This window comes from Eschrichtius robustus, chromosome 19 (assembly GCF_028021215.1).
Source record: "Eschrichtius robustus isolate mEscRob2 chromosome 19, mEscRob2.pri, whole genome shotgun sequence".
In the NCBI taxonomy this organism is placed as follows: Eukaryota; Metazoa; Chordata; class Mammalia; order Artiodactyla; family Eschrichtiidae; genus Eschrichtius; species Eschrichtius robustus.
This window is the reverse complement of record NC_090842.1, coordinates 28,533,895-28,557,036: the sequence shown is the minus strand read 5'-3', so window position 1 is coordinate 28,557,036 and position 23,142 is coordinate 28,533,895. Positions and strand designations below refer to the sequence as shown.

The 23,142-nt window shown below is 52.6% G+C and overlaps 1 protein-coding gene across 1 annotated transcript; it reads right to left on the bottom strand.

Annotated features, from left to right (window-relative positions):
- Positions 1 to 1,457: 1,457 nt before the first annotated feature.
- On the bottom strand, positions 1,458 to 21,472 carry PLLP (plasmolipin). The gene is made up of 4 exons (XM_068529048.1): positions 21,283 to 21,472; positions 4,791 to 4,964; positions 2,704 to 2,826; positions 1,458 to 1,574 (listed from the first exon to the last, which is right to left on the bottom strand). Exons 1-4 carry the CDS (start codon positions 21,415 to 21,417, stop codon positions 1,458 to 1,460), a joined length of 549 nt encoding a protein of 182 aa, XP_068385149.1. The 5' UTR covers positions 21,418 to 21,472.
- Positions 21,473 to 23,142: the final 1,670 nt, after the last annotated feature.

Here is a 23,142-nt window from a genome sequence, read left to right as displayed (position 1 = left end):
AGCTCAGAAGGAGAGTATCCCCCTCTTTGCTGCTCCCCCCACCTCTACTGTCTGTAGCAGCTCCGCGCATCAGGCACTTGGATTGTCTGATCTCTGAACTTCAAAAACTGTCAAGGTAGGTGACATGGCAATCGTAAGTTCATCAAGATGACTAAATGATTTACTGTTAAACTGAGACCCTTTTCAGAATAAAAGGGGGTGCTATTAAATTTATGCCATGACAAGCGGCAAAAACGGGACTGTCCCAGCAAAGCAGGCAGGAAGTTGGTCATCCTACCTCAGGCCAAAGAAGTGGCTGGTGGTGCTGAGACTGCAGAACTGGAACTGCCTTTAAATAGGCATTTGGAACCTTTGTACGGTTGTCTGTCCCTTGGTATCCGTGGGGGACTGGTTCCAGGACCGCTGGGGATACCAAAACCCACCGATGCTCAAGTCCCTTATGTAAAATGGCGAGTATTTTGAATACAGCTGACCCTGCATATCAACTGATTGGTTGAATCCTCAGATGTGAAACCCAGGGATATGGAGGGCTGACTGTACTGACTTATGCTGCAGCTTCCTGGAGTTTATAAGCATCTATAACCGTGATTCCCCAACATCTTTTCCAAATAAGTTCTTTCATCTTTATTTTTGTAAAAAAACAAAAACAACAAAGTCGCCTCCAAGCAAAGGACAACTCACTAGCAAGGCCTTGCTTTCCCTCCCTCCCTCCCTCCCTCATGTCCCAGGTGCCTGATTAACAGTGTCAAGGAGGCAGTAGGCATTGATGTTAGCTTTTCCCAAAGGGAAAACTACAAACAAGGGCTTGGGAAAGGGAGGGAAACCTGGATAAGTTTTTCATCATTGAGAAGTCACTTAAAACTGATTTGTTTAAAATAACTGGTATGTCTGAAATGTAGGAAAGGAAGACTATACTGTCAGCATCATAACCCTCTTTCGACAAGTTTCCCTACAAGTGACATGCTGGCTTGGGGGAGGGTCAGGCCAGGATTATGTTTTAAGGAATCAGAACGGTTTCGTGAATTTGCTCAGCTTCCCAGAACAAAAACAGAGATAAATAATTGCTGCTTGTTAGGCTCATTCTATGGTGGGCTGCAAGTCTGGAGTCATTGTTAGTGTATTTAGTGCCAATGAGAAGGCTGGGTCCCAGCCTTGGACACCGAAGTCATAAAGACAAAGCAGAGAGAGTCCTGTATCCCCCATCACCTTCTGCTGAATATGGAGGATGGAGAGGTCTTGGCTGTTGGCCTCTCTCCAGCCCATGTGCCTGCCAGAGGAAGGATCCTGATTCCTTGGGAGTGTGGGGTGAGCCCAAGGAGTCTGATGAGCAGAGAAGAGCAAGTGTAGTCCCTTCCGGGCTGACTCCATGCAGGGCTCAGGCTTCGGGCTTGCGGGGCCACCTGCACAGGGACCAGGCTACAGCCTTCAGGCCCAGGGTGGCCCATGGCACCGGTGGTTTAGGCATAGCCGCCAGCCATCTGACTGGTGGCTGCATTGCTGCCTACTCCTCGCCAGGCCTGGAAGCTGAAGAAAGCGCTCACTCCATAGGCAATCATCACTAAACACGAAAAGAACTGAAAGAGAAGACAGCAAAGGTGAGTCTGTCCGCAGCACGGCACACGGGGCTGGGGGCTGTGACAGTGATACAAGCACCAGGAAGGTAAATGCAGACAGTGAAACCCGGGGCCCCTCAATTAACCAGAATGAGCTGCTCTGGAGCCACACCACCTCCTCCTTAACCATACACCCATTTAACCACTGTGGGGGCTGATGGGTACCAGGTTCTGGGGTGCCAACTTTATATTCTAGTGGGGGAACCATTAACCACACCAGCAAGGTGTGTCTTAGACTGAGAGGGATAACTGGACAGTGTGCTAAGAGTCACCAAGGGGTAGGAGCTACTTTATAGACACATTTCAGGGATTTAGTTTTAAAAAGGCAATGTTCAGCTACCCTAGGAGTTTTCTGGAATCAATTCATAGGTATCCCTGCACTAGCACCTAAGGCCACGTTCAGAATTTCCATGTCTCTATTCTGGTGACTGAGTTCACAGATTTCAAAACCATCCTCACCAGAAAGAGTGAGGAAACCCAAGTCCTGGTCTAACTCCCGCCCTACCCAGGACTCGGTTTAGGCGCGTCCCTTCACCTCTCTTAGCCTCAGTTTCCTGGTCTGTCGAAAGGACTGGCAGTCCCTGTCCCCCTCCCCACTGAGGGAGTGGAAGGACACAGGAAGTGCCTGCAGGGGCCCGTGGGTGAGGCATGCTGGGTACGGAGGGGATGCTGATACTTCACTGGCTACCCGACCTGGAGCCCGAGTTCGAGCTGCGTGGGAGAGCCTGAGGATCTCCCAAATGGTTTAAACCGAAAGGTTTTTGTGCGTGCCTTTCTCAAGGGGGGAGGATAGAGCGCTTTTAACAGATTCTCCAAGGGGACATATGACCCTAAATCATCGTAGCATGACTGATTTACAGTAAATTTAACCCAAACTTCATTTGTGCCACCCAAGTATTTCCCAAGCATTCTGGTTCCTCAGGGTATGGCTGTTAATTATGGAAAACTGAGCCCACTGAGAGGAGGGTAATTCAGCATGTGGCAGGTGCCTGGCCTGGGACCAGGGAGCAGTGAGAGTCCAGGGGCACAGACCTTGCTTTGGCCCGTCTCCCCTGTAACTGCCGAGGGTGCCCCAGGGAGCCATACTCACGGAGGCAGCTGCACGCTGGTTATACTGCCCGGTGCCCTTCAGGGACGTCAGTTCAACCGAAGCAGAGCAGGTGATGAAGGCCGTGATGTAGAGAACGGTGGCGCCCACATTAAATATCATTAACTGGGGGTAGGTGGGGGAGAGAACAGTCTTAAGGCATGAGACTCTTCCGGTAACTGTGGAACCTCCTGGTCCCCACGAGCACATCCCTTTAGTAGCCAGAACGGGCTGGGGCTCAAGGATGGGGATGGAGACACGTGGGTCTTTCCCACTAAAAAGGCCTCAAGAGACAGCGGTCTACACAAGGTCAGCCTGGAGGCCATATGAGCAGGGAGTGTAAACATACCGAAGGCCAAGAGATGGTGCGGCTGTGGAGGGGCTGCTAAAGTGACCTGGTCAGGACAGCAACAGTTCCACAAGGCAAAACCCATTCCTGATGGCAAGAGGCCAAACCAAGCCTGTCTCTGAGTGCACCAGCTGAAGAACCCGGGTCCTGCTCGTGTTGGCTCCCAGCCAGGCCCAGCCCTCCCTGTTGCCCCTGAGGACTTGGCTCTGAGGCTGGCCCACGGGGCGGGGGCGGTGGTGCCTCACGTCCCTCTCTGCCCTCAGTGGGAAGAATCTGTCTGCCTTTTGGCCACATCCTAGGCTCTAGGCCCCATGTCAAACGCCAGGGTGAGGACCCCCTAAGCCAGGCTGGCAAGGAAGGGTCCTGGGCTGACAACCAGGCCCAGGTCCCATTCCCCCAACGCTTGGCCCCCGGACCCAGTTGACACTCTTAGCAGAGATCGCAAACTAGTGGCCCTCAGGAATGTTTGGCTCATCCCATAGATTTTTAAAAAATATTACGAACATTTTAAATTTGATTTCATACGAAAACTTTGATTTCATATAAAACTTTCAATCTTAAAATATCAAGATTTGGCACCTGCATTCCCACTAACCCCTCCTGACCTATTTCACTCACGCCTCTTACCTGCGCCCGGAAGGGGGCTTGTAGCCCCTATCCCAGGAAAGCCCAATTTGGCAATCATAATTCAGCCTCCTCTAGGAGGGTGAGACACTGCCTTGCCATCATGGCCTGGGAAAGGAGCATCCTTTCCATCAGCAGCTGTGGCTGGGCCCCAGACCAGTGCTAAGAAACACCAAGGCCCCTCCATCCCCGGAGATGTCTTTCTTCAAGGCTCCTAGGACACGAGGCAGGGGCTGGACCCTAGCCAGGAAGTCAGGCCGCCCCCTCCTCATGCCAGGATCTTCCCTCCAAGCCCAGTGCCCGCCGCAAACACCACCTGGCTCCTGCCAGTGATGTTAAGATCTAACAAACCCGGTCTGTCTTGAGGATGACTCACGTTTCCTCAGCTTCAAAAGTCATTGAATTGCAAACAATGCTGCCTAGTCCCAGCTTTGCTTGTCTTACAATCACGTGCCTCTCTTGCCTCTCTCTGCTCACTGAAAGCCTCAGACCCCAGCTGCAGGGGTTTTCCAGGTCAGAGAAAAAAGCCCTAACAGCTTTCTCTATGTCTGGCCGGGGTACTTCCTATGGACACTCACAGCTCTGTGTGCTAAGGAGACTGACCCGGGCAAACCCGGGACACCATCCTCTGCCAGGCTGCAGGGGCCTCACCCTGCAGACAGCGGGGTGCGGGGGGTGAGATGGCACGTTGAGCCCAGCCCATCCTGCACACACCGGGCCCAGCCTCGGTGATTCCTGCCAGCTCAGCCCAACCTCCAGGCCCAGGGCCGCCAGTCAGAACCCACAGATTCAAATCCCAACTACCCCCCAAAAGGAAAAATACTTTCAAGATCCCAAATGGCCTCTGGTCTCTCCATTCAACAGCCCCTCACTTCTACTCCCTTCGTGGGAGAAAGTCAAGCCTAAGTCCTCCTGGATTCATGGCTCTCAGTGCTCAGAAAAACTGGACACCTGAACCATCAATCCTCCCTCCCCCACCCAGAGCTACAGGCCAGCGAGGACTTCAGCCAGCCCCCACCTGCCACTTCTCATTTAGGGAAGGCTGCATTGTCACAGCTACACCCAGAGGCAGAGGGGTCAGCCTGGACCCACCCCCAGGGTTCCTACCCAGACTCACCACCAGCGGCCAAGGCACCATGTATAGCTTCATGTGCAGCTGAAACAGGTAGAGGATGAAGAAGACGATTGTCACCAGCCAGAGGAAGACAGCGACAAACATCACCCAGCCATAGGCCGGGTACAGGTGGTACGGGGTGTCGGCAATCAGGGCCCACACCAGCAGCCCCAGCACCTGGAGGGAGCGAGACAGGGCCAGCGTCTCCCAGAGCCCCCAGCACTCAGGCTGGAGGCCACAGGCCAGAGGCTTCCAGGCCTTTGCCGTGGGGCGCCCTCTGCAGGACACATTTCTCATTTGCCCAAGAAAAATTTATTTGGCTCCTACTGCATACCAATACATACCAAGCCCTTGCCTGGTAACGTACTCCTTTCAGATCTCAGCTGAAATGTTACGTGCTCCAGGACACCTTCCCTGCTCCTCCAGTCTGGGTTCCAGAACCCTCTTCCGTGCTCACATGGCCCCCCAGGGCACCCACCACCCAAGACTGTAATTCTGTTTCCTTCCCCAGACTGGAAGCCACAGCAGCAGTGCCATCCACCCTGCTGCCTCCAGGGTGAGACCCCTGCAGCCCCGGAGGGGTGGTGTCCCAGGCTTGCCCAGTTCCCCACGGGCAAGACAATGACTGTCCCATTCATAGGTGCATCTCAGCACCCAGTACAGGACCGGAGCTTGGTCAGGGGCTTAGTAAATGCCTCTAAAAGAAAGATGAAGTCACCAGCACACCCCTGAGGGAGGGACACACAATCACAGAGTCCCAGAGGTACAGTGACCTCTGCCTGGTGCCCTACCAAGCCCCTTCCACCCCCAGCTTCTCCGACTCTCCTAATTGCCCTTCAATACAGGTGTTACCATCCCCGCCTTACAGGTGAAACTGGGCCTCAGAAAAGCAAAAGGACCTATCACGCCATTCCTATGTGGCAGGGTGGGCCCCAACATCCCTGTAGTGTGTGTAGCGGCTAACAGCATGGCCTCCGGAGCCGACTGCCTGATTTAAAACGCACTCCCCTTACCAGCTGTGTGACACTGGGTAAGCTCACAACCACTCTGTGCTCTGGACACATCACCTGTCACATGAGTATAAAGAGCATACCTACCTCACAGGTTCAGGACCCATGGGGGTTTGTACACATGAACGAACAATTCCAGCTGGGGACGCTGTGCTGCAGGGAATTCTACACGGGTAGGTTGGCTGAACCCCCCCCCCCCCCAGTGGCCTCGTGGGGAATTTGGCAGGGTGGTACCTCACTTGTGGCCGTTCTAGCCTCCCACGAGCCTCTCCTGGCCCCTTTCCTGCTGGCTGAGACCCCATAGGCCAGGACGTCCTCCTTCACCACAAGGGCATTCATTCTCCAGAATCCCTGGCCGGCAGCAGGCCTCGGGACTGGCCACTGAGAGGGAGGATCTACCGGGGGGCTGTGGAGAAAGGCTGCTTTGCTGACGAAGACACAGAGAGAGCTGTCACTCTTCTTCCCGTAGATAGCGTGTGACACCAAGGCTCCCAGTGACCTTGCCACCGACTCGAGGATGAGCCAACCATCAGTCGGACCACAGGGAAGTGGCTCAGGAGCGAAACCCACCTCTGCTGCTGGTTTGGGGGACAGAAAGTCCCCCCGCCGCAAACTCCTAGGCCAGACACAGGAGAGCTGTCACCCCAGAGCAGCCAGAATGGGTGCCTGCCAGGCACCCCACCGAAGCACCCCTGCCAAGGACCAAAAGGGAAGTTTCTGTATCGATCCCCCTACACCTGTGGGGTCAGGGCAGGAATGAGCCTAGCTGAGGCCGGGAGTCCAGCAGCCCCTGTGACGACTTTCCTTTCTCCCCACCACCTGGAAGTGAGAGGTGGAGCCCTGGGCTTGGGAGTCAGGAGCTGGGCTTTCATCCTGCCTGGGCTATGGGACGCCAGGCAAGTGCCTTCCCACTCTGTGCGGCTCACCAGGGCAACTCTAGTCCGCCTGCTAGAACGCAGGCCCCCGAGGAATCCTTCTTTGGTCATCGCTGTGTCTCCAGTGCCCGGCAGTGCCTGGCGCATAGACCTGCTCGATAAACACAGGCTCAGGAGGTAACTGGCCTCAGTTTCCTTATCCAGGAAACAGAGGTCAGACCCCCGCCCCCCACAGGCACTGTGTGTCACAAGAGGACGCAGGGGTGAATCGCTGAATGTGCTCCCGGCCCTGCCTCCCTCCACGCAGGGGTGGGAGTGGGAGACTCGGGAAAGCGCCCACTCCCCTTTCTCTCCAGATTTTTGCACCTGCTCCTCCTCCCGTTCCGGGGTGGGGGGGGCAGTGAGACCCCAGGGACGCCCACCCCACACTGCACCCTGCCAGCCTCCCCTGCCCTACCTCTAGCCTCTAGTGCTCTCCTCTAGCCACCACCAACAGGCTGGGTGGCCCATGGGGCCCAGTTCGCAGGCGAGGAAGGTGGGACAGGTAGCAGGGCCTTGAGGGCAGTCACACCGCTGGGGGCAGAGCCCTTACCCATGAGGACCCAGAGTGCGGGTGTCTCAGCACAGCCCCCCAACCTTTTACCACCCATCCTTAGGACACCCTGCCTGAAACAGACACATCAGCGGGGCCAAGAGCTCCCAGGGCTGGGGGAGGTCACTGTTATGAAGGAGAACAGTCACTCCCGAAGCAGCAGGACGCAGGACCCTCCCAGGGGAGGACTAAGCGTGTCAGGGGCAGACAATTATCTCCTCACTTAAAGCAGGGTCCTTACAGGCCTCCATGCCATCGTGTTGCCTGGTTCCAACTATCTGAAAGGAAGTTAGAAAATGCAGTGAACTGAAAAATCAAGAAAGGATCGATCTGGGTTTACACTAATGTACACTTATAAATTGTTGGTATATTACTCATGGGCTTGGTCACAATAACCACATAATGCCCTCCAGCTGTGTGCCAGGCCTCAGGTAAGCACCTTCCCTTTTATTTCATTGACTTCCCCATAACCCTCTCAATAGTCAGTATTATGTATTATCCCCATTTTCCAAACGGAGCTCAGAGGAAAATGAGTCATCTACGGTCACCCGTGGGTAAAGGGCAGGGCAGAATTTGAACCTGGGCTACTGAGAGTTACTTAGTGATGTATAAAAAATGAGGACACTTCGCTGGCTCCCAGGGGCGAGGCCCCGCAGGCATCCAGGCTCTCTGGTCTCTCTGCCTCGCCCTCCTGCCCAGCCCTGATTTCCGGATCAGCAAGCACAGCCTCTGGGAGACAAAGCTGCTGGATAAGCAGTGGGAATTTCTGGTGTTCCTTCTGGCCTTGCTGCCCTGGCCCTGTGCCCAGGGAGCCGCCTTGGTTTCTGCCCTCCCCCATCTCAACCAGACAGACTGGTTTTTCCCGTCCCCTCACCCCCAGCCCCAAGAATCTGCAGGAAGTGCCCCAGCCCAGGACAGGGCACCCCTACATGTGTTGACCCTCTGCTGGCCTGGGTGGCCCTGCATGGGGAGCTGGGCCCAGGCCTCATCTGCAGAAGCTGCAGGAGCCACTGGACCCCTCCCTCCTACTGTGGACCCACAGTCTAGCTGGAAGAGGCCAGAGGACTTGTCTTATAGTCCAGTACAGAACAGCAAACCCCACTGTGCAGGGGGAGGGCAGTAGGATGCCAAGGGTGGAGAGCAAGGCAGGAGGCCCCGACTCTGCCACCTGCACGCAGGGCTTCACCCAGGCCCTCTTGCAATTCTGACACCCTCTCTGACCACAGGCCTTGCCGTGTGCATCCCTCTGGGTTCACTCATTCAACAAGTATCTGTTGAGCACCTATCACTGTGTGTGTGTGAGCCAAAACATGAAAAGCCCTGCTCTCCTGGCATGCGAGAGGTGAAGGGAGGGAGCCGTGTGACGAAGAGCAGAACTCTGTGCCTTTACCTCCGGGGGTCCCTGTCTCTTTTGCCTACGTGTTCATCTGTCCCCATGTTTCTCTGTGGGGGTCTACACATATATCTGTGTGTCTTACTCTTAAAGGCAGACACACACACATACACATACACATACATACACAGAACCAAACCTCATCCCCTTGGTCCTTCCAAACTCTCTGAGGCCCCAGCAACACCTCCTCAGGCATGCACTTCAGATCAACAAAGAGAACGGTCTGGAAATCTTGAAGGAAAAAAAAACCAAAAAAAACCCTGTCTTCCTGAAAACCTAAAGATTTCAGATTAGGGATTTTCTCTTTAAATGATGGCTGTCAAAAAGGTCACATTCACACACGCCCCAGGACCTTTGCACCTCCAAACAAAAATTTCTCAACGACTGGATAACAGAGATATTTTTGTTAAAAGCACCTGCAGGGTCAGAGAGGAGAGGGATTAGTCACAAATGCCTGACCAAGAGGCATTCCTCACTTAGGGTGGGCTCCAATCCAGGGACTGGAGTTCTTATAAGAGGGAAACTGGACAAAGAGACACACAGAGGGAGAACACCATGTGAAGATGGAGGCAGAGATTAGACTGATGTGTCTCCAAGCCAAGGAACACAAAGGATTGCTGGCAACCACCAGAAGCTAGGAGAGAGGCATGGGACAGACTCTCCTTCAGAGCCTCCAGGAGGAACCAACCTTGCCAACACCTTGATTTTGGACTTCTAATACTGTGAGACAATAAATTTTTGTTTTATTTTTTTATTTTTGGCCACACCACATAGCATGTGGGATCTTAGTTCCCTGACTAGAGATCAAACCCATGCCCCCCTGCAGTGGAAGCAAGGAGTCTTAACCACTGGACCGCCAGGGAAGTCCCTCTGTTGTTTTTTAAGAGACCTAGTCTGTGGCATTTTGTTATGGCAGCTGTAGGAAACGAATACATCTTTCTTAGCTACTTTTTGAGTCTATGAATGGCTGTTATGATCTGATTTAACTGGGGGATGTTGGCATTAACTCTAATGGAAAGGTGGTCTATTAACTCCCTGGGTTCAAGCTCTGGCCCTGCCAACTTACTAGCTGTGTGACCTCGGGCAAGTTGCTGAACCTCTCTGTGCCTCAGTGTCATCTTCAAAATGTGCCTACCTCACAGGGTAGATGTAAATGAAGTAATATATGTAAGGTACTTAGACCAATGCCCAACATAGGCTTAACACTCTCCGTGCTCTAATGTTATCACTCTGAGAGGTCAGAACATGGGTTTCCCAATCCATTCTCTGTGGCTGGTTTCCTGCAGTAGTAATAGTGTGTGCAGTTCCTAGGGGTGTGAGGCCTTGGAGAGATAATGCATCTAATAAGCACCAGGCACAGTTCCTGGCAGATAAGGGCCCTCAGCCAGTGGGGCCCCCCACCCACCTTTCAGATAAGGCAGCTGGGCTTATCCAAAGGCAGGGAGGTGCGCAGGTGGTAGGGAGCAGAACCCAGTCCAGCCCCACGCTAAGACACCTCCTGCAGCTACACTCCCTCCACTCCTCACAGGCTAAGGGTCCCTGGGCAGAACCCTTCACCCCTTTAGACCTCAGTCTTCCCCCCTGTACAATGGGAGCAGGGAGGTCTGCTCAGTGTTCTCCAAGGATCCCCTAAGTCTGAGGCCTGACACTCCTCAACACAGGCCTCCTCTAGGGGGGCCCACAGCCTTCCCTCCCTTGTACTTACTATGGACTCCACCAATCCCATGAGCACTTGGCCAACTCCTCTCCCGCCCAAAGATGGTCACGCCAACTCTCCTTTTAATCCTCTCCACCTCCTGGGCTGAGTTAGACCCTTGTAGATTTGCCGTGTGGTCTTAGAATAGGCACCTAACCTTTCTGGTTTGTTTCTTCATCTGACACGTGAGGGGGTTGGACAAGTACACCTCTCCTGGTCACCTCATAGGTGTGTCATGCAAGTAAAATACTGTAAAGGAAAAAGTGAAAAGTTGTAGAAGTTGTGAGTGGCTAGGAGGGCTGTTAGACAGCTTAGAGGGAGTAAACCCCAGACTGCAGCGTCCACGCGGGGGACAAAACCTCAGTGCCTGGAGGCTGACATTAGGGTTTCAAACTCAGCAGCCGCCAAGGCACGCAGGTCACAGAAGTGACTAAGGTGGGCCAGGGGAGGTCTGCGGAGCTGAGAGCAGCCTGCTGGTGTCTGGGGGAACGCAGGCCAGAAGTTCAGCCAGAGCTTCGGATTTTTTTTTTTTCCGGCTGCGCCAGGCAGCATGCCGGATCTTAGTTCCCCAACCAGGGATTGAACCCATGCCCCCTGCACTGGAAGCTCAGAGTCTTAACCACTGGACCACCAGGGCAGTCCCAAGAACTTCTGATTTTTCAAGAGACGTTAGAAATCCGAATTTCTACGTGAAATCTTCAGCTTTTTAAACATTGGCAATGAAACCAAATGTTTTAGAAACAATCTGAGGGCAGGGCCCATCCAACAGCCCCCAGGACTTCCTTCTCCCCACTGCACCATCCAGAAAACTGAGGCCCAGGGGACCACGTGAACCCTTCCCGGGGTTCCCCCTCACAGGGACACATCTGGGCAGCTGAGGACACTCAGAACTTGGCCTGACCAGGCCCATACTCCACCCCCGCCCTGGCCCTTCTCGCTACAGTGAAAGGGACTTTATGGGGACAAAAAGCCACCCATTGTGTCCCAGGAGACAAAGGCGCAGGGGACAGAGGCTCCGGGTGCCTGGGTGGCCACAACAACTCCACATACCACCTCCTTCCTCCCTGTGCAGAGGGGCCGGGCTCTAGGGAAAGGCTCCTTGGAATTCCCGCTCTGTACACTATGAGCCTTCGAGAATCCTAGGCCATCACACCCCAGCTCTACAGGAGGTGCGAGGGCAGATTCAGAACCCAGCCCGAGCCAAGTGACCCGGTCTGGGGTGGTATTTAACTCGGCCAAGCCTCCCTTTTGTTACCTGAAAAGCAGGCACGTGAGTTACCAAATCGAGTCATTGAACAAACTCTCCTGAGGGCCCGCTCTCTGCCAGGCGCTGTTATAGGCCCCGAAGTGCAGGGGGGAGCCAGGCAACCAGAGTCCCCACCCACGAGCACCCAGCTCCCAGCCTGGGCTGTCAGGGAGGAGGAGGAGGATGGGAACACTGGCTCGGGGCCTGGTTCACCTCCAGGGCTTTCCAAATGCAGCCTTTATCACACTGCTTGTTATTCCTGAGTCCCGAGTCTCAGAACTAGAGATGAAAGAGACTTCTGCCCCCATGGCCCCGCCGCCCCCAGAGCCCCTCATGAGGACCTCCGGCCCCTGTGTGCAGCCCGCATGTCAAGGAGCCCACTGCCACCACTCTTCCTTTGGGGTCTCTCTCAGGGTTCTAGAAAAATCTTCCCAACATGAAGCTCAAGCTGCCTCCTGCCTACCCCCTTGCTGGTTCCTATTCTGCACTCTGGGGCCAGAGACTAAGCAGGTCCCCTCTACAGAGAGGCATCCCCAAGGCATCCGCAAGGCCTTCCCTGGATCCCAGAGCCAGCAGCAATGCACCCCCTGGGTGAGGTTCCAGAAATGAAGACCTGCTCACCTTCCTCCCTTTCCTCCCTTGGGGGTCTCCTGGTCCTCCCTAGAAAGTCAACCTGTGCCTCCCCAGCACTAAGACCCTTACAGCGACACAGAGCTTTCCTAGCAAGGCCTTAGTCCCCTTGAAAGCCCAGGTCAAGTCCAAATCCAGCCCCCCTCCAGTGCTTCACTCCCAGGAAGCCCAACTCTCTGAAGTAAAGCACTTGGCCCATTTCACGGATGAGGAAACCAAAGCTCTCGGAAGAGATGGACGTGTCCCAAGGTCATGCACGGTAAGCGTGGGGACAGTTCTGTGACCCAGTAGATAGAGACGCCCAAAGGAAGACAAAACTCCAAATCCCAGGAGGTAGGGACACTCCCTGGAGACTAATTTGTTTGGAGGAAGCATCACTGCCCTGGAGGTGGGAGCAGAGAAGAGGCAGGGGCAGTCCTTGACCCTGGGCGGAGAGGGGTGACAGAATCGTATGTTCTCAGCACCCCAGGCAGGTCCCTGTCCGGCCATCGGCCCTCCAGAGAGAGCTGGCTGCTGGGAGCGTATGAACTTCACTAGCCCCATGAGACCTGGCCTGTCTACCTGCTGGGGAACAGGGCTGGGGGGTGGGGCAGCCTAAAGTGAGGGTCTTCCTTATTCCCTGGACTTCCTTCCTCAGACACTAGCTCTAGTCCTGACTCTGTCACTTATGTTTGGGGTGACATTGAGCAAGCCCCACCCCATCTAAACTTCGAGGACAGACAAGTGACCCCATCTGGCTAATCTCATACAGGCTGGCAGATCATCTGGTATCTGACCTCTCCGCTCCTAACTGAATGAAGCTCAAACATCCCAGAACAGCCCCAGGTCTGTTCCCTAGCAACTGGGCCCTGCCTGACCTTCAGCCCTGGCCTTCCTGCTCTCACCTCTCCGTAAGACCCTGTACCACCCTGCCCTCCCGCCCCTTGGGCAAACAGGAGGGGCCAGCTCAGCCCAACAGCAAAGGACCAGCTTATATCCAGGGCTGGGCTCACTGGACTGCCAAGGAAAACAGGCTCTCCCCCAACACTCAGGTTCCAAATCGCCATGGGGACCAGGGCAGGACCCCCTGCAGCTCCCTCAGACCATCTAAGAGCAGGAAATCAGGGCATAGTCCTCACTGAATTCTACCACAAACAACTCACCAGCTGACAAGGAGTAACCTACACCTGGCCCTGATACTCCAACAGAAGCTGAGGGCATCCACCGCACGTGGACAGCTCCGCAGCCTTTACCTCTTTCCACTTACAGATGGTTAAGAAAAGGTCACTCAGACAGTAACACTGAACTCAAAGCCATTGCTTGCTGCTCTGTGATCCTGGGAAAGTGCCTTCCCCTCTCTGGGCCTGAGGGAGCCTTCAAGTGCCATCTCCATAGCTTTTGCTGCACCCATAAATGACCTGTCCTATTTTTTTACCCACTATTTTCATTTATTTGAAAGATTTTTTTGATAAGTTATTTTATTTTTTAAAATGCATAATATATATGACATGATAGGTAACAAAATGGTGTTTTTAGCATGTCTCCCTCCTCCCCTGATACTCAATTTCTTCCCTGGGGGCAACCAAGAGTGATTTCTCAAGTGTCTTGTCAAAGACTACCTAGGCACGCACACACATACACTTCAGATAGGCAAGTGTGTATATTTATATAGCCTGTGTGTATTTCTCCCAGACAAATGACAGTATTCTACACACACAGGTTTTCACCTTGCATTTTCCACTGGAGATTGTCCATCATTACATACATACAGAGCTGCCTTATTGTTTTCGTTGAGGGGTAAGAAGTTATCTTTTTACTAACTGTATCGTATGCCACCGCACAAATGTATCATAATTTATTTAACTAGTCCTCATTGATGAATGTGGATTTATCACACAAATAATAATTTTAAAAAGAAACTTTTAAATCACTACAAAGTAGAAAACCTGCATTATCTACCACAATAGAAGCTAACTATAAAATTAAATACAACAAAAATTAACAATATTAATACATCCCAGATAGATACAGTTGTCTTCCCAGGATCCAGAGCTCCAGATTTAAATTTAAAAAGTGTTGGGAAGGCACTAAAGACACTTTAGCACCCAAATGAGGCTGTCTCCTCCAGCAATCTTCCAGGACTGTGATCGATGCAACACTTTCCAAGCCCCACATGGGAGAATTTTTCTTACCTCTAGGTGGGAAAGTCCTAACTCTGACAGTTTCCAGAAGCCAGAAAGAAAAAAGGAAAGAAAACAAGAAATTCGGCAACACAAAAATAGGTCTTTCTGACCAAAAACAAAACAAAACAAACAAGCAAACAAAAAACAAAAACCACCATAAAAAAAACCAAAAAAAAATACCCTGAGCAAAGTCAAAAAACAAACTAGGAAAAAAATATTTGCAAATCATCTAGCACTCCTAGCAATTGATAGGACAAAGACCAACAACTTAATAGAATGTGGAAAGAAGCAAACATACAAGGAAATGCAAATGGCTCTTAAACATATTTTAAAAAGTGAGGTTCTTTAACCTCACTCATAAGAGAAATGCAAAACAATGCTACCCTGACCTGCCATTTCGCCTGTCAGATGGGAGCTGTGGGGAACAGGCACTCTATGAGAAGGCTCACTGAGGGGCACAAATGTGACCCCTATGGAGGGCATCTGACAATCTCTAACAAAATCACTAACACACATAACCTGAGCCAGTGGCCCCCCTTCCGGAAATGTACCATACAGACGCGCTCAGTGGCTTGGGCGAGATCATTCACCGTGACAGAGTGTGGAACAGCAAGAGTGGAAACCCAAGTGTCTGTCAACAAAGGGACGGGCCACACAACTCACACCACAGCTGCGGGATGGGCTGCTACAGAAGCTGCAAGAGAAGTGATCACGCTTCAGGTACTGAGACGAAAAGACCTCCATGACACACTTTTAAGTGAAAAAGGAAAAGTGCAGAAGGATGTGGATAGACCATAGCCCTGGAGTAAAGTGGGGAGAGGTGGGGATCTATAGCCACATTTGCAGATCTCCTTAAAAGAAAGCCTAAAATGCTACACAGGAAACAGAGAAGAATGGGCATGGGGGTGGTCAACTCTAACCAAAAGGGACAGAGATTTTTCACGGTGCTCTTTCCCACTCTATCTTATTCTAGGCTGTTGTAAATACATTACCTATTAAAGAAATTAAGGAAATAAAGGATTAAAAAAAGAAAGATACGTGTAGCTCTATGTGCAATGATATAGAACATCCCTAGGTGTATTGCCAAGGGGGGGAAAAGCGTGGCAGGGCACAGGCAGAGTGCGCCTACCTGTGTTTTGATAGGTGTTATGTGTAGAAATAACTGCACTGACTCACCCTGGAATGCCACACCCATGATGCCTCGGGGAAGGGCGGGGGATGGGGTGGGAGGAGTGACCCGACTGGGATGAGAGATTACATTTTCATTCATAATGCTTTGGACTGCTGGAACATTTTTGCCGTATGTCTGTATAATTTTTTCAAAGAATAAAAACAGGCCCATCAATAGAGAAATGGCTAAATGAGCTAGGGCCCTACCGTGACATCCTGGGATAGCTTGAAACAGTTAGGAAGGAGGCAGACAGCGCTGCATAACATGAAGAGATGCAGGTGCCCTGGGTGTGAGAAAAGCAACCGAACAAAGGATACAGAATAAAACCATCAATGTTTTTTAAACTGCACAGGAAAAAGAACTAGAAACACCCCAACACAGCAGTTCCCTTGGGGAGAGGGGCAGGGGATCCAGGAATAACTTTAGCCTTACCTGTAATAGGTTTTTGCTTTTTAAGGATAATGTGTCCACATATTGTTACATAATTATAAATTGATTCCAAACACTCAATACACTCCTAGCCACAATAAGTGGGGCAGGTAGGCGGAGCTAACAATACAGGCACTGTTTTGCTGGGTACAGTGGAGTAGGAAGGAAGGTGGGGAGCATGCAGGGTGGGGAATGCTGCCCTAAGGAGGCTGAACCCACGAAACTCAGTGCTATGGAAAACCCTGTGAGTCCCCAGCACTGTGATCCCAATACGGCCAACCTCTGCTCACACCTCGCAGATCCCAACAACCTTGTCTAGCCAACCTAAAGAGTTGACTTTCAGCCTCTGCCCTGTCCCCAACCTGGAAAGGGGCTGCCATGCCTTGTGGGGCTGGAGAGAGTCAGGATTACCACAAGGAAGAACTTTCTCACACTCCCAGGTGCATAAGGATGGAGCAGGTAGCCTTTAGAGGGACTGAGCTCCCTGTCCCTGGAAGAATGCAAGCTCATGTTGAGGACACACCGAGGGGCCTTTAGGAGCAAGTGTAAGAGCCCTAGGATTCTATGACCCTGTGAATCCTAACTGCCCTTCGTTCTAACATATACAGCGCTAGCTAAGCCCTTTGCAGGCATCAGCTTCCACATTCCTCACAATCCCACCATCACCATTTCACAGACAAGGAAACTGAGGCTCAGGGATATTAGGGAACTTGCCCAAGATGACAGAGCCAGGATTTGAACCCAAGGCTCTCTGCTTCCACCAATACTCTCACCACCACCCATGAATCACTGTGATCAAGTGGCAGGTGAGGCTTCTGATCTGTGTATTCACCTGCCAACTGGGAATCATGTGACCACCCCCAATCCCAGGAGACAGGGCAAGAAGGAAGGATAAAAGGTGACAAACACAACCATCCTACCGACACAGGCCATTCATATGGCTTCTATGTCCTGAGCCTCAAGGATGCCTTCTGACTGCTGGGCCTTTATACGAGGTATTCCAAGGTTCATGTGCTCTGCACCTCCTTACTACCCCTTCCACATAACTAAACACTTCAGGGCCCACTTCTGTCAGGAAGCCTTCCCTAGTGGCCCTGGCCCCTGATGAGTTCCCCTTCCTGAATTTCCTCTCCTTCCCGGTCCAAAGCACCCTACCGCTCACCAAACAAACAAGCAAAGAAACAAAACAAAAAAAGGAAGCACAGCTAGAGCCAGGCTTTGGATTCTCAGATCTGAGTGCAAATCCCAGATTGACCACTCTACCCTGTGTGCCCTTGTACAAGTTCCTCAACCTCTCTGAGCCTGTTTCCTCATCAGTAAACCCAGGTAGATCACCTTTTTCCCCGGGGCTCGGGGAAGATTAAAAAAATAAGAAAGATGTGTGCACTTAATAGCGTTCACTTTATACTTACTCTATAAAGGCTCTGGGATCAGTCAAGTTAACCACACCTTCCACAAAGTTCCTTCACCCCCTAGCCACACAAAGATTTGCAGCATCAAAAGCTTCCAGGTTTTCCAGGGGAAAGTGGTGGGTTGGGGGGGGAGGTGGTGTATGATGAATTAGGAGACTGGGATTGACATATATACACTAATACATATAAAATAGATGACTAATAAGAACCTGCTGTATTAAAAAAAAAAAAAGCTTCCAGGTTTTTAATGACCAAGAGCTGTCTCTAGATCAAACTTGCCTGCTTCCATTTTTACATGCTATCTGCATAAATTCATGTTTCCCTTTTTGCCTAGGCTGCTAGGAAACTCAACAAAGAATCGACAGCCTTAAACTTGCGACAGATTCCAGATCTCCTTTTAGCTCTCTTTAAGTCAATCCCTACCCAACCCACACATACACCACCAACTTTTAAAAATATATTACGTTAACTCTTCTGTCATTATGTGACTTGATATCATACTCCATCTCATGTTCTTTCTGGAGCTAGATGGGGTGGGGGGAGCGATAAATCAGTGAACACTGAGGTTGGTTCTTCAGGACACATTTAATACTAAAATAAACAAAGAACACATCTCCTTCTCAAGAAGCTGGGGCCTTTCTACCTCCCCTTCCCACCGCCCTCCTCCCACATCTGGAACTCTTCACCAGATCCTGGGAAACAAAAGGGTCTGATGGAGAATTAGCTTTCACCTTCCCATGTACTGCCTCCTCCAGGCAGCCTTCCCTGATCCCTCCACAGGTAGCTCACCCTTTGAGCTTACAGACAAAGAGCTTCTGGAGAGCAGGCCCTGGGCCTGGGGTCTCCATCACTCCCACAACAGCACCACACCCAGTGCCCAGTAGGAGCCCAGATGAGTGTGGTAATAGAGCGCGGATCAGAAAAGTCAGGCCACTCAGGGCTTAGATCCCAGCTCTATCACTCTATGAGCTCTTGGGCAAAGAACTGACCCCTGAGCCTCAGTTTCCTCACCTGTAAAGTGGAGGAGAATATGAGAATATGAAGCTCTTGGCAGAAGGCCTGGAGCTTAGTTTGCACCTGAGTGATGGGAGCTATGATGGCTTCCCAGAAGACGTGGTGCCTGTTGAGTGGAACCCTCCTTGTCTCAGACCCAGTGGAACTGTCCGTTGCCAGAGAAACAGTTCAGGAAGCAGCTTCTCCCACAAGCCAATTGGTGAAGGCACTAAAAGGTGCAGGTCTTCAGAACTCTGATGGGAGACCCTTGTCCCCCTTCCCCCGGGCCCCAAAAGCACTGCAGGGAGGGCAGAAGAAGGCCATTCCACTCACACTCAGTCCCTGGGAGTCTAAGTGCCAAGCTCCATCCACCACAGCTCTCCAGGCCAGTCCTACATTCCATGGACACCTCAGTGTCTACATTTGCACGATGGGACCCAGATGCTCAGCCCACGGGGACCCCTAAATCAGAGACACAAGCCTCCGCCACAGGAAGCTACCCCAGTCCTTGCAGGCACAGCAGGGCCTTCCTCTAGTTCCCCTTATTCCAAGTTTCATTGTTCAAATGCAAAAGGGGCTGACGCTCAGGTCCTGCCTACCGGGAGCTAACCCTGGGGACCCACCAGGCAGCCTCATCCTGCTCAGCCCAGCAGGGATCCCTCTGCTGTTCCAAACCCCCTAAGGCTGCGAACAGAACATGGTCACCACTTCTCACAAGGTATTCAAGCCTTCCATTTCTGGCCACCCAGAAACAAGTGCTTCAGCTCCAGGGTAGGGGAGCAAAATTTGCCACCCCAAAATTCATCTCTTGGCATAATAATTTTAAGCTGCTGATCTAAGAAACAGCAGACATGGGAAAAACTGAAAACCAAGGTTTCTTACCCTTTTGTAAGAAACATTTACATGTGTAAGGGAAATCTCCATCTGTAAAGGTGTCTCCCTCACAGTACCAAGAGGTTGACCAAATCTCTAGAAACATATCATTGGAAAAAGTAACAACTTAAATCTGCATCACAATTGTTTACTGTGCTTTTCCTGCTCACCTCCCATAACTGGCTCCCCATCCTCAATATCCTCTTGTGTCTTTAGCTGAAGATGGTATTTAAGGGGAGGGATTTGGCCATTTTGCGAGTTTCTCAGTTTTTCTGGGCCTTTCCCATGTGTACATGTGATTAAACTTTGATTTTCTCCTGTTAATCTCTCTCATGTCAATTTAACTCTTAGACCAGCCAGAAGAACTAGACGGGTAGAGGAAAATTTCTACCTCCCCTACACTGGCTAAACCAACCTGCTGGCTACTCTCCCCACTTCCCTTCCACTTCCCCAGCCCCAAGGCTTGCCCCGCACAGCGGCCCGCCCTTTGAACACCCTTTCCCTACCTCTGCCTCAGATTTCAGTGAAGTCCCTGCTCAAAAGCCAGCTGTCCTCCATGAGCCTCCCTGGACTCAGAATTGATCATCCCTCTCCTCTGCCCTTTCTCACCCCTGGGACTGGGACTCCCTTCCCGCTTGGCTGCTGTAACCTTCACAACCACCAGGGAGCCTAGCACTCAGCAGTGCTCCGGACCGGCTTTTCCTACCTGCAGATTTAAATTAGTCCCCAGTCGGGACCTCTCCCCCGCCCCGCCCCTCCCCTTCACAAAGAATCTGCCAGACTGCTCAGAGAGAAGTAAAAAATGTAGATTTCTGGGCTGTAGTAACTGAGATTCCAATTCCACATTTTTCCCGGGGGTGGGGACCAAGATCTACATTTTAAACCTCCGAGAGAGTCTGAGGCTGAGGTGGGGGAGGGGCCCCACAGGAAGAGATTTGAGGAATTCTGAAAGAGAGACGGCACCGGCCCAGGAGGAAGAGTGCTCACCTGCGGTAAGGAGGGAGGTTTGGTCTCGGACCCTGCCTTCAGTCCTAAACCTGGCAGCCTTGCTAGGACCCAGCAGTGGGACAGCAGGAGGTGCCCTAATGCAAAATGGATCTTGGCCCACCTCCAATTCCCCCCTAGTCCTCTGAAAACGCACCAAGCCCCTCCCACAGGGCAGCCCCCCAGCTTCCCGACTCGCCCCAGAGGGTACTATGGGGAGAAAGCTAACACCCTCAAGCCTGAAATTGGTGTGTGGGGAGAGGGGTGTTCCCATCGTTCGGCCTCGGCTGGGGTCTACAAAGGGTATTGGATATAGAGGTGTCCTGCCTCTGGCTTCCCACAAATCCCTCTCCCAGCGTTGGGCGCGGTATCTCGGCCCCAAGGGGCCAGTCAAACCGGCCGGAAACCGGCAGGTTACCCAGTGGAAGCCAGAAGGGCCGGGCTCCCGCGTGGGAGCCCATAGGGCCCTGCTGAAGGGTCTGCGCTGGACCGGATGTGCCCACTCGGTTCTGGGGTGCAGCCACGGGGAGCCGCTGGGAGCTCAGCAGAGGGTCAAATGAGAGTGAACTTTGCCTCAGGCTAGGTGCTGGAGGGCTGAGGGCTTAGTCCTGGCAGAGGGAGAGCCAGAGACGGAGAAACAGAGAGAGAGAGAGAGAGAGAGAGTGGCGCGCGGTGATTGTGGCTTTTGTGAGAGCTTCTGTGGGTGACCTCTTGGTGACCACTTGGGAGGGAGTGATGGGGCGCTGAGGTGGGCACTCTGACATTGGTGCACCTTGTGTGTGCTCGAAGAGGCGGCAACTAGGACGTCTCGGGGTGAGAGGGTTCCAGGGTGATCTCGGGGGCGTCCGTCCTAGAGGCGCCCCCGAGGAAGGAACGGCGCATCGGGGCGCATGTGAACTGGGGTTGGGGGTGTGCCAGAAGCAAAGAAAAAGGGCAGCTCTAGAGCCCCCGACCCCTCCTGGATCCCCGGGACACCCCGCCACCCCCCGGTCCCGGACCCCGGACCCCAGGCCCCAAGCGCGCGCTCACCAACTGCAGCAGCATGAGCGCACCGAGGCTGGAGCGCACGAAGCCCAGGTCTGGGCGCAGCGCCGAAACCGCGGCGCCGCCTCCCTGCGCCGGGCTGCTGGTCCGCGTGCTCACTTTAGACGGGAATTCAGCCATGGCGGCTCCGCTTGCCTCCAGAGGTTGCTCCCGCCGCCGTCGCCACCCCTCCCCGCGGCGGGTGCCCGCTTCTGCGCGGCTCCTCCGAGGGGACTCGCGCTCGCCACACGGCTCCCGGGGCTACGCGCGGCGACTGGGAGAGAAGCCGGGAGCAGCCAGGTGCGGCTGGAATCCCAGCCCCGCCCTCGCCACGAAACCCTCCCCTTTAACCCTTCGCACACCGCCCGCCGGTCCATCCCGGAGCCACACCAAGTCGCCATCTCTTTGACGCGGAAACTGAGGCCGTGGTCAATGAGATGGCTCCACCAGAACCAGCCTAGATAGCTGCCCGTTTCTCTCCCCGGGAAAGCCGCCTGCTGACAATAGCATTCGCGGCAGCTTTGACCGCTCCTTCGCTCCCTCCTCGCCCTTAGCTTCCGAGCCTGGGGATAAACTGGCGGCCTCTAGCAGAGCGGGCAAATACCGGCTCCCTGCCGAATGCCTCTCTGGCGCTGTGTGCCCTTGGGCGAGCCCTTGCCCCTCTCTGAAGTCTCCCCGTAAAGCGGGATCGGCATCCCTGTGCAGAGACTCCCAAGGAGTCCCGGGTGACCGAGCATCCTGGAGGGGAGGGTCTGGATAAATTGTGGGTGTGCGTGGAAGGGGGAGGCCCTTTTATGACTCAGTTGATGTGGTTTTCTCTTCTGAACTGATTGAGCAGTAACTTAGAAGATCGCTGAGCCTCAGTTTCCTCGTCTGTAATATAGGGATATAAATGGACCTCACTCCACAGAGCCGCTGTGCAAAATAAATGAAATACTGCACGGAAAGCTCCTGCCACGCCAGGGGTGGAGGGTGGCAGTGAAGGTGTCAGAAGGTGGGAGATGATGTTGGACTTACGGTTTCGTTGCTCCACTTGCACCCTGAAACACACACACACACACACACACACACACACCCCTCAGGCCATATCGACCTGCACAGATAATTGATTCATTTATTCATCAACCAATGATTGCTGAGACCTTACTATATGTCAGACCCTATCCCAGGCCATGTGAATACAGCAAGCAAAAAACCATCCAAGGCCTTCTTGGATCCCACTTTCTACTGGGGGTGACAAGCAATAAACTGGAGAGAAAAAATAAGTTCAGGTAGTGACAAATCCTGTAACTAAAATAAAACAGGGAATTCCCTGGCGGTCCAGTGGTTAGGACTCAGCGCTTTCACTGCTGGGGGCGGGTTCGATCCTTGGTCATGGAAATAAGATGCCACGTGGTGTGGCCAAAACAGAAGTAAATAAATAAATAAAACAGAGGGGTGTGACAGAGATGACCAGGAGGCAACTTTTAGACCGAGTGGTCAAAGATGACCTCTCAGAGAAGATGACCTTTGATATTTACTCAACTGGAGGTTCAACGCCCACTCCCCACCCCCAATGCACCTGAGACCCTCTTCTCCACCCCACACATACAGTAGGTACTCAGGGAATGAGGAGTGCTTCTTGGCAGCTGCAAAATCATTACCCAGAGCCCAGCCTCTCTGCAGACTGTGTGAGCCCAAGCGCAGAACAAAGCTGTGGGGTAAACCCTTAATTTTACAGTGACAAGGAAAACAGTAAGATGATTGTTTCTGAGGCAGATTCTAAAACAGTAGGGTATTTTGGTTTTGGTTCTGGTTTGGATTTTGTGTTTTTGGTTAATCCCACTTTCATTCTTTTCAAATGGCAGCGAGCAAGACTCAATCACT